Here is an 11,891-nt window from a genome sequence, read left to right on the forward strand (position 1 = left end):
TCTTACATAATTGTCAAATTCAGAAAATTTAACACTGACAAAGGCTATTACCTAACACATGGTCCACATTAAAATTGTGCCATTTTTCCCAATAATTTCTTTTCTGGCAATCTCTCCTCTCCTTCCCACTTCTAGGACCACATGTTTAATTAAAGATAATTAAATAATTAAATAATTAAAGTTTAATTAAAGATAATTAAATAATTATCTTGTCTCTTTAATCTTGTTTGTTTGTTTATTTATTTTAGGTAAGTAACCTCTACACCCAACATGGGGCTCGAACTCACTACCGTGAGATCCAGCGTCACATGCTCTGCCAACTGAGCCAGCCAGGTGCCCCTCATATCTCTTTAATCTCCTTTAAACTTTGTCTACCATGACATCTACATTTTTAACAATTACACAGCAGGTGTTTTGTAAATGTTCCTCAGTCTGGGTTTGTCTGATGATTAGGTTCGGGTTATGCCTCTTTAGCATAATTGGAACTTTAGACTTGCATAGCTGTTCACACCACAAAGCAAAGATGCATGCAACAGTTATCACACCCTTCCACTGCTTCAAAAGCAGCAAATACCACCTATATTCTAAGAGGAACATATATATTTTTTAAAGATTTTATTTATTTATTTGACAGAGAGAGCAAGCAAGCACGAGCAAGGGGAGCAGCAGAGGAGGTGGGGAAGCAGGCTCCCCGCTGAACAGGGAGTCCAAAGTGGGACTCGATCCCAGGACTCCGGGATCATGACCTGAGCCGAAGGCAGACGCTTAACCGACTGAGCCACCCAGGTGCCCCGAAGAGGAACATATCTGATAAATAAAATCACTTTGAAGTATTAGTGATGAAGAGTATTCTCCCCCTGAGTCAATACACCTGCTAGGCATCACTATTTTTTTAAAGATTTATTTATTTATTGGGGGTGGGGAAGGAGTGGGGGAGTGAGAGGAGGGGCAGAGGGAGAGGAAGAGAAAATCCTAAGCATACTCCCTGTGGAGGTCAGAGCCCATGCCCCGGCATCACTATATATATATTTTTTAAGATTTTTTTATTTATTTGAGAAAAAGAGCATGGGGGGAGGGTCAGTGAGGGTGGGAGAAGCAGACTCCCTACTGAGCAGGGAGCCTGAAGCAGGGACTCTATTCCAGGACCCTGGGATCATGACCTGAGCTGAAGGCAGATGCTTAACCAACTGAGCCACCCAGGCGCCCCATCACTGTATTTTTAAAGAACAATTTATTAGGCAGAAGGATGCGTTTTTTTTTAAAGTCATGAGGCATGTGTTTTTAATTCCAGGTGTAGGCTACTTCTCATATAGGCAACTCTATGCATGTTCAAGGGTGAGGAATGATGCAATTATACCCAGACTTATTTTGAAAACAGTCCTTGTTACAAAACCCTACAGGAGCAGCCTGCTTTCTATAACAGATGCAGTGAGTGAAGGACTGAAGCTGCTAAGCTTCAGTTTGTCTTGGTTTCCTGAGGTTTATATTATCAACCAATGAGGTCTTCATGGACTACATTTCAGAGCAGTTGAGTCTTGGATTGCAGAAGTTCTAATGTCTGGGGAGAGAAAGCCCCGTCCAAGCAAATTCGTTTGGGCAGCTGGTGGCCCTGTGAGCACATGGAGTGCCTAGGTGAGCAGCGAGCGGTGGAGGTGGGGAGCATGCTGGAAGAGAAGGGGTCCAGAAAGGGAGGTGAGATTCAAACACGAGCCTTTCCCTGTCTTCAAGTTTGCCCAAGGTTGGCCCTTTTCATCCTTCCTTCCTTCCTTCTTTCTTTCTCTCCCCCCTCCCTCCCTCCCTCTCTTTTTTAAAGATTTTACTTATTTGAGAGAACGAGCACACCTGCACATAAGTGGGGGGAGGGGCAGAGGGAGAGGGAAAGAATCTTTTTTTTTTTTTTTAAAGATTTATTTATTTATTTGAGAGAGCGAGAATGAGAGAGCTAGAGAGTACCTGAGAGGGGGGAGGGTTAGAGGGAGAAGCAGGCTCCTCGCCGAGCAGGGAGCCCGATGCGGGACTCGATCCCAGGACTCCAGGACCATGACCTGAGCCGAAGGCAGTCGCCCAACCAACTGAGCCACCAGGCGCCCCTGAGGGAAAGAATCTTAAGCAGACTCCATGCTGAGTGTGGAGCCTGACCTGGGGCTCAGTCCCACAACCCCGAAATCATGACCTGAGCCGAAATCAAGAGTTGGATGCTCAACGGACTGAGCCTCCCAGGTGCCCCTAGATTGGTCCTTTTCTGGTTATGCCCCACTAATCAGAAAGAAAGCAAATGAGAGAGCAAATACATTACAAAATACGAGTTTTTTAGCAAGGATTTCAAATACAGGTTTTATTTAAGCCTGTAATTTTGCAGCAAATATCTGTCCTTATAAGCAAGTTTGCTATGAAGTGAGTGAAGGAAATAATTTATTTTCTTCCTTTTTATTTTTTCATATAGCAGAACAGCATGGTGGTTTTCTCGGTCCCTCCATTCCCCAGGCAACACTCCCAGCGCCCTCACGCCTTTGTGTCCCCTTTTTCCCTTTGTCGAAGTACCTGCACTGCAGCAACTTTTGCACCTGGGAGGGACAGGTGTAACCACTGACCCCATACGCAAAAGCCCCGTTTCTGTGTTACAGGCAAGGGGAGCGGCACAAGCAGGAGGCAGCATTTTACGGAATGGCTACAGTGATAGCCAACGAATGCAGTCAGTGGGATTTATTCTTTCTGTTGCACCCTTGGGTTCCTATAGGTGAGTGAACTTACGTCTGTGGAGCTCTAGAGTTACCAAAACATCCATGTAAACTTCTAATCAGACTGTTGGGCCTAGACCCGTGTCGAAAGTTTTAGGGGAACTATGTAATCTAAGCTAGTATCCATACGATGATAATGGGAGAAACAGTGAGAGAGGAGGGGGTTGCTTAAAAAGTCACCATTAAAGTAACTTTAGATATTACAGTTAAAAATAGTTTTTTAAGATAGGTAGTTTGGTTTATGATATCTTCAAGGTATTCTCTCAGACTCCCTGTAAGTTTGTTTTGCTTTAATGTTTATAATTCTTTTGTTGTTGTTGTTGTTGTTAGAAAACTGAGTGGGGGGGCGCCTGGGTGGCTCAATTGTTAAGTGTCTGCCTTCGGCTCAGGTCATGATCCCAGGGTCCTGGGACCGAGCCCCACATCGGGCTCCCTGCTCGGCGGGAAGCCTGCTTCTCCCTCTCCCACTCCCCCCACTGTGTTCCCTCTCTTGCTGTCTCTCTCTGTCAAAAAATAAAATAAAATCTTAAAAAAAAAGAAAACTGAGTGGATCTAGAAAGTTCTCACATGAAAAAAAATTGTAACTATGTATGGTAATGGTTGCTAACTGGACTTATTGCGGTGATTATTTTGCAATATATACAAATGTGGAATCATCACATTGCACATCTGAAACTAATATAATGTAATGTCAGTTACACCTCAGTGAAACAGTAAATGAATAACCACCAGCTACACCATTGCCAAATAGAGAATAAAATAAAACTATCAGTTTTCTACAATTTCCTTTAAAGTTTACTTTGGAAAACTTACAGAGCAGGGCGCATTTACAGTGAGTAAAAAGGGTGTCATTATTGTCTTCATTGGTTTATATCAATTTATTTAAATGCTTTTCACTTGAATTTAGAAGACAGCTGATTCTTCTGGCATCTCAGTATGTAGAGGAATTCTTGGAACTACCCATTTTAGGATCTTATTTGCATCAATATCCTGTGATCTTAAAAAGTTGGGGATAAGGGTAATGCAGTTATTGCTCCCATTTTGCAAACCTGAATAACCTCTAAACCGGTATCTTCCCTGCTGACAAGAAGAACAATTTCTAGTCTGTGGTGTTTAAGGTACTTCAAGTCCAGTTGTTTTAGTTTGTAAGAAGAAAGCAGAAATCTGTTTATAGTCTTCTCTGAGGCACTGGCTTCTTTTGCTTCAGCATATTTGGGGCTTCTCTTTTCTTTTTTCTTTTTTTTTTTTTAAAGATTTTATTTATTTATTTGACAGAGACAGCGAGAGCAGGAACACAAGCAGGGGGAGTGGGAGAGGGAGAAGCAGGCCTCCCGCTGAGCAGGGAGCCCAATGCGGGGCTCGATCCCAGGACCCTGGAATCATGACCTGAGCCGAAGGCAGACGCTTAACGACTGAGCCACCCAGGCGCCCCTGGGGCTTCTCTTTTCTATCTGCTTTCCTCAGATGAGCTTCCTCTCCAGAGTCTTCCCCTGGGAAAATATTTATAATGAGGAGTAAGGTGACCGTGTGGCCAAAAAAATGGACGAAACAGAAACCGGTGGTTGCACTTCTGAGGAAGGAAAGGTCTGTGTGGAAACCTAAAGTGGACTCTAGGCCCTTGCCATGGAAAAAAATGAAAGGGACACTTGGGTGTCCTTGTGACGAGCTGGATCCTTGTCACTGGATTCTTCCTGGGGGGTGGAGGGCTGAGCGTAAAGATCTGGCAGTCTGTAGGACCTCCATTATCTTGTGAGCCTCCAGGAGGGGTGGCTCCCTCTTTTTGTCCTGCGGAGAGAAACATGCAAGTCAGGAAGCAGGCCTGATCACAGAAGCAGAAGGGAAATCCTTTAGGTGGTAGCAGGGCAGAAAGACTAGGAGAGAGAACTAGAGAAGTCTCAAAGTGTGTTTGAAAAAACCGCCAAGGTCCAACAGAATGAAACATGACACACCTCATGACCCAGCAGTCCCACACTGGGGAATGTATCCAAGAGAAACGGGTGCATATATCTACAAAAGACTACTTCAGGAATGTTCATAGCAGCCCGATTCATATTAGCTTAAACTTGGAAACAGGGCAAGTGTCCATCAGTAGGAGAATGGTTAACCAAATTGTGTATACACAATGAAAAGGAAGCCACGAGAAGAAAGAGATACTACAACAACACGGGGGCATCCATGGGTGTTCCGCTGAGCAGAAGGAGTTAGACACAGAAGAGTATAGACTGTAAGATCCCACTTACGTAAGTTCAAGGAAAAAACTGATCTACGGTTAAAAAAATTGCAGAAAAGTAACTAATTTACAGTTAGGGTAGGTTTTATTTTGTGGAAAAAGTAGAATTCTTTAGATCTTGATCCAGAGGGTTGTCACGTGGATACAGAGGTACACACACACACACTCACATGCACACACACATATTTATATTTACACACGTGTACGTATATAACATACATATATGTGTATATGTAAAATGTGATCAGTCTGTACCTTTAAGATTTGTCTATGTTATTGTTCATAAATTATAACTGAATAAAGAAAATTCAGTAGAGAAAAAGAGTTAATGTTAAGAAAATAAAAATAACCGCCCTTCCTGAGGGCTGTTAATCCCAAAGGTGCGCTTCACTGGACCTAGCAGTGAAATCATTCCCTAAAGAGGAAGGGGAACAAGCACTGAGAACCAGGATGAAATTCGTTTCTGAGAAGAAATTTGGATCAAGCTCAAGTGTCAAGGTCTCAAGGTCTTCTCTAGAGAGAAGACCCTTCTCTATATCATGCAATTGACTTGGCTGTGAAATAGTAAGCTTCCCTTCAGAAACTTATTCCTTCATTTTCTTGGAGGCTTACGATACAGGCCTGGAATGGGCTGCTGAGTGTGAACGATGACAAAACAAACTCCTACAGGAAGCTGAGAGTACTGAAGTGCTTCAAAAGAGCTAGATTCCCTTTAATTTTGGAACAACCTAATCCAGATTTCTTGGTTGTATAGGATATGCCTATTGCCTGCTTGTGTTCATAGCTCCTTCTGGAGATTCTGTTTTACCCACAACCTCTGGAAAGGTCGGTCCTACATATCCTTGGCTATGGCTGATTGGCCTGCTGATAGACACTCAGCTCATTCATTGGCTGACCAGTGACCAATCAGATTCTCATTTGAGAATTTCAACAGAGACTCAGTTGGTGGAAGATGTTAGTAGAAAGTGCAGGGCAGGGACTGGAGTATTAGGTTTTGGCCAGTTGAATGCCGAGTAAGTAGAGAAGCCAGTCTTTCCAAAGAAGCTATAACATGGGAAGGCCCGAAAAAGAGAGACAAGAGACTATGTGGTAACATAGTCTCTTGTCTCTCTTATATATATATATATTCTAATATATATATATATATTCTGATCCCTCTGAAGCCTGGATGTCCTCAAGGTTCATGGAGATATCCTTTTAGTAATCACTCTACCTCCAGCTCTACTCTACTCTTTTCTTAAGTTAGTTGAATGGGTGTCTACTCTGAATGAAATACTGACCCTTTCTTCCATACCCACCCAGGTTACTGAGTATTGAAATCCTATGATTAAAACTAGATTAAGACGTTTCAAACCACAGAAGATGATTAAATCCCACATCACTCATTCTTTCCTCCTACACAGATCAGTTCTGAACCTTTGTAACATGAAAACTCTGTAAGATGAGAATCCAGTCCTTAGCGAACTAGCTTTATTCTTAAGCTCCATCTTGACATTTTTGTTATCAGATCAGACTTAGCTAGGCCTGAGCTCTGCTACTCAGGCTGTATTCCAGATGTTAAAAACAAACCAACTACCCACCCCTTGTGCTCATCTCATTTCTTAAACCTGAGGCTACTCACCAAATCCTCCTGCTGACTACCGGGTGTTAGAACCTGCTAGGCAGCTTTTCTCTAATTCTGGGATGTCCTGCAGTGTTCAGCCTTCTGGGAATTTCCAAGGTCTCCAGATCAAGATACAAGCTTGTCCCAGTAACCAACCCAAGAATGTGGGCAGGACCACATAAAACTACATTCTTCCGGTGAACTAGACACATGATGACTATTTCAGGTCACTGATTGGCCAGCACAAGTGTTGTAAAATGTGGGAACCACAGGGATTGATTTGGGAAACTGTCACAGGGTAAGGCCACACATTTGGGTAAGGAGGTTGATGCCATTCATGGTCTCCAACTCTGGCTGAGTTGACACTGCTCATCCATTCTTTGTTTCTCCTTGTTCTGCTCCATTCCCGCTGTCTTCTAAACCTTTGATATTCTCCTCAAAGCCTCTTCAAAATTCTCATTCTTCTTCATTCATTTGAAGAATTCTCTTCAAAAGTCTCTCTACCTTTCTAAGTAGACTACCTAGCTTCATATTTCAGAAAGAAAACTTCAGTGATCTGCTAATGAACTTCCTTGGTTCCTATTTCTCTCCAGAGAGAAGTCTACACAGTTCCAGCTCAATTCTCATGCCTCCCCCCCACATTTAATCTACTGGAATCTGACTGTGCTTTCTCTACTCCACAAAAACTACCTTGGCAAAGTCATCAATGGTCCTGAGCTTTTACCAAGTTGGTTCCAGAAGCCTAAGGACCATTTCCTGTCTTTTTTGCCTGGCTAACTCCTACACAGATTTCATGCCTCATTTCCTCAGGGAGCCTTTCCTACCCTGAGGCTGGCTTAAGGCCCTTGGCAGTATATTTCCATACCACCCTGGGGGTCCACTTTTGGAATACTCATCAGTCATGTCATTACTATTCGTGGTTATATTCCTCCTCCACTGAAACATCCACATGACCATCCTGTAGACCGCTGTCTCCTCATCTCTAGGGCCTGCAGTGGAATTGAATTGATTGGGAGAAATCTCTGTTTCTATAATTGCAAAAGTTACCGTCTTTCCACCTCTCAGGGATAATGTGATCATTATAAATAAATGCTTTTCAATATGTAGCATACTGACATGCCGCCAAAGATGAGAACCCTTCTGCGACCTTGATCAGACCAAAGTAGGTCAAATATTTCCATGCAGATTGAAAACACTTTGAGCGGCAGAAGAGCATAGTGTTTAAAAGCATGGACTCTAGAACTGGGCTCCCTGAGCTCTGCCGTTTAGTAACTGTGACCATTGACAGGTTCCTCAACTTTTCTGAGTTTCCTTATCCTTATTTATAAAATGAAGAAAATAATACTCCCTATCTCATTGGCTTTTTGTGTTATCTGAAATAAGATATGTAAAGTGCTCAGAACATGTCTGACTCACGGTGTGCATTTAGTAGGTGTTTCCTAGTGTTATTATTCATCTTGAATGTTATGGAAAGATTCTATCAATACAAGCCCCATTTTCTTGGGCCCATCTTGTTACACTTTATATATATAAAATCTGTACACTACTGATAGGACTAAAGCCTACAGATGTTATTAGAACAGGACCTGCATGAGAGCAGAGACTGCTGATTCTGTTGGTCACGGCTCTGTCCCTAGCACCCACAGCAGTCCCTGGCTTAGAGTGGTGCTCAGGACATAGTCAAGAAATTGAATGAATGGGCAGGCAGATGTTGAGGGTTCCTCTCTGTAGATTTTTGTGAAGGTCAGTGAGTACTTAATTCCAGTCCCAGAAAATTTTCAATAATAACTTACATTTAAACTTAGAGTGTAATAAAAAATCAAGCCAAAATATTGCTTGAAGTTTGGAAATCAATTTTAAGTGGGTTTATTATAGTCTAGACATGAAATGCATAGCATACCAATAGCTAATACTTTTTTTTTTCTTTTAAGTAAGGATGAGAAGTTCCTTTTCTTTAAAAAAAACCACAATTACCTGTAGTCTGTGGTTATTTGGGCAGACAATAAATGGTTTGTAATGAACAGTACTGATTTTTAAGAGAAGTAATCTTTATACATGATGTTCGAGTATGCAGTTCTTCCTTTATATGGCTCATGGGATCGTAGAAAAATTCTCATGGGCTTTCAGCGTTGAACCAGAAAGGAATATAGGTCCCAGGATGAATTTACTCACAATAACTGCAGCTGAGTTCCTTTTGTAGACTCACAGAATGATTGGCTATTTTGGCCAAATCTCTAATTCTACAGAGAAAGAACGATTTCAGTTCCGTGCTCACATCTCATTTCTCCAGCGTGCAGGCTACTGTGCTAGGTGCTATGGCAAATGCAGAGACGGTAGGTAAAGACCCAGGCCGGCCTCGAGAAGCGCGCAGACGCGGCGGATACACGGGTCTGTGCTACGGCGCAGAATGCGGTACGGGTCACGGATGATGTCCAAGCGGCTGTAAGAACTCCCAGATGTCACAGAGAGAGGGACAGAGACTGCGAGGTTTCATTTATGTGGCTTAAGAAAGTCTTTGCGAGGGCAACACCATCGTGACGTTTAAACGCCAGCACACGAAGCCGAATCGCAACGAACAGGTGAGAGCCGCAAGAGGGAGCGGCCGCAGCCGCCGTGGAGGAGGGAGAGGACGACAGGGCGAGTCTGGACACCCGCACACGGCGCAGCCCGGCTAAGTGAGCGGCGAACTGGCACCGAGGCTGCTTGGATAGAGCGAAGCTACATTCGAAGGATTCCCAGGCCAGTCTGCCGGACGGTGGGGAGGCATGAGCCAAATCCGGAAGTCAAATCTCACCTTTTAGTTGGTGCTTTTTAGATGCGAATAAACCCATAATGCCATTAGAACTTGTTCAGCTGTATATTTGCAAAGGTTCCTGAAGAGTGCTTCACTTTCTGGAAAGATGTCAGGTGGCTAGTTCTATTTTACGAAGCCTCTTTTATTTTTTATTTTTTTTTTTAAAGGTTTTATTTATTTATTTTAGAGACAGAGCACAAGAGGGGGGAGGGTCAGAGGGAGAAGCAGACTCCCTGCTGAGCAGGGAGCCCGATGCGGGACTCGATCCAGGGACTCCAGGATCATGACCTGAGCCGAAGGCAGTTGCTTAACCAACTGAGCCACCCAGGCGCCCCACGAAGCCTCTTTTAGATGTCACATTCCGCAGGTGGTGCTTGGGGGTCTGGTCTTGGGAACAGGGCGGTGTGATCGCCCTCTGATCGCCAGAGTTCGGGCAGAGGTTGGGCAAGGTGATCTCTGGTGGTCTCGCCCCCAGCCTTGGGGGAGGGGAGCAAAGAACGTGTTGGGGGATGAGTAGGGTTTGGCTGAGCCCCTGCAGAACCCTCAGGGACTTGGTCTGATCCTGGGTCTCGCCTCCCTGAACAGTATCTAGTTCTGGAACTAAGGTGAACTGTGAAACATTAGACCCAGGTCCCCCAGCAATTTTTCCCCTCCTTCCTCGTTATCCTCTCCTCCCTAGCCTTTTCTCTCCTTCCCCCAGGGGTTTGCAGACCAATTTTAAAGTTCAGGACACCTGGGAATTTTTGTCATGGGGGAAAGGAAAGAGAATAGGAGCAGTGAAGAGATAGAATCTAATATAATCTTAGAGAAAGAAATCTATGCTCACTTTAGTAGCACCAAGATTCAGCTGACTAGTTGCGATTAATTAAATCACTTAACAGAGACTGAACAGCCACCATATGTAAATTATGGTGCTGCTGGGGATAACAAGAAGGATGTTGCTGTAATTCAGGGTGGAAATTGTTACCTCTACAACAGTAATAACTAGTATAGTGTTTTAAGCTTGAAGAGCTTTTCTGGCATGACAGCTCATTTGGTCCTCATAACCCCCATAATGATTATCCTTATCCGTCACTTCACATACAAGGGGACTGATATCAGAAAGGTTAAGTACGTCTAACGTCACATAGTTAGGGCTGAGAGTAGGATCAAGGTCTTCAGATGATAAATTTTAGCTTCTTTCTCCTTTAATCACACAAGCTAATGGAAGCTGACAAAATGATTTCCAATTTATGGATATGGATATAGTCATGGAGCCAAATCTTGTCTTTTCACACAACTTATTAATTAGGGACCCACAGGATCATAAACACAAAACCCTTACCTTCTGCCACAGTTACCACCACCCAGCAGACCAACAGCCAGTAGGAGAAGCAGAGTCTGCGAGCCATGACTTCCACCCTGCACAGTCTCTGCCCCGGACCCAAGGTTGCTTTAAAGGGGGGGTCGGTGAGTCACCCGCAGCCTGATTCAGGTAATTTGCATTTGCATAGTGGACCACAGGGATGGGGCCTGTGGTGTGAGGGTGAGAAATCAGCAAGGAAATTCCAGACAGTATTTATCAACCAGAAGCTTCTTGCAATGACAGCCAAACATCATTCCTCTGTCCTTGGAGTCAGATTGTGGAGAACCGCACCCTCACTATCCTTTTAATCCCCTCAAATCTTCTCTCCCGTTAGCGTCTTCTCTTTACTTGCTCTATGGGCCTCCCTCTGCAAGAGAAAGAGTCTCTCTAGGAAATACTCAACAGTGCTTCCCTCTGTGTAGTTTACTTACTCAAAAAAAGCTGAACAGGATGGGGTGGACATTATCCAAAGGCTTCCGGCCCCGGGTGGCTTGCAGACGCTGTTCTCAGGCTTCGGATCAGAGCTTCCGGCTGTTTCTTCTCTTCTCTGCTTTGTCGAGGAACCAAGGGCAGCGGTGTCCGAAAGCTATCTTGTCGAGCAGCCGCCATGGTCGCTGTCTACACAAACAGGAATCATTTGGGAGATTAACTGAGTTGTCCTTCCAGGGCTCCTTCTGATTCATCATGTTGCCCCTATGATGGACGTGATACATCTGTGCCTGGTTTGTTTCTTGAGAGAAGAACTCTTGTCTGTCTGGAGGGAATGGGAGGGGATGGCCACAGGTGAGTAAGAGCATGGATCTTGGAGTTGGAAAAATTGGCTCCAATCTTTTTTGTTTTTTAAGAAGTCTTTTTTCTTTTTTTAAAAGATTTTATTTATTTATTTGACAGAGAGAGACACAGCGAGGGAGGGAACACAAGCGGGGGAGTGGGAGAGGGAGAAGCAGGCTTCCCGCCGAGCAGGGAGCCCGATGTGGGGCTCGATCCCAGGACCCTGGGATCATGACCTGAGCCGAAGGCAGACGCTTAACGACTGAGCCACCCAGGCGCCCCATAACTGGCTCCAGTCTTGATGCCTTTTCTTCCTATGTGCGTGACCAAGAGTGAGTCTCTTTTGCCCTTGCTTCCCTTGCCCTTGCTGCACCAGCTTGCAGGTGCCTCATCTGTAAAATGGGTATTTC

The 11,891-nt window shown here is 44.2% G+C and overlaps 1 protein-coding gene across 1 annotated transcript; it reads right to left on the reverse strand.

Moving 5' to 3' along the window:
* Positions 1 to 3,279: 3,279 nt before the first annotated feature.
* On the reverse strand, positions 3,280 to 11,254 carry ODAPH (odontogenesis associated phosphoprotein). Its single transcript, XM_035004795.1, has 2 exons — positions 10,690 to 11,254; positions 3,280 to 4,523 (listed from the first exon to the last, which is right to left on the reverse strand). Exons 1-2 carry the CDS (start codon positions 10,754 to 10,756, stop codon positions 4,186 to 4,188), a joined length of 405 nt encoding a protein of 134 aa, XP_034860686.1. The 5' UTR covers positions 10,757 to 11,254; the 3' UTR covers positions 3,280 to 4,185.
* Between the last annotated feature and the right edge of the window lie 637 nt (positions 11,255 to 11,891).

Source organism: Mirounga leonina, unplaced genomic scaffold (assembly GCF_011800145.1).
Source record: "Mirounga leonina isolate KUSES-001 unplaced genomic scaffold, KU_Mleo_1.0 Mir_129, whole genome shotgun sequence".
Classification (NCBI taxonomy): domain Eukaryota; kingdom Metazoa; phylum Chordata; class Mammalia; order Carnivora; family Phocidae; genus Mirounga; species Mirounga leonina.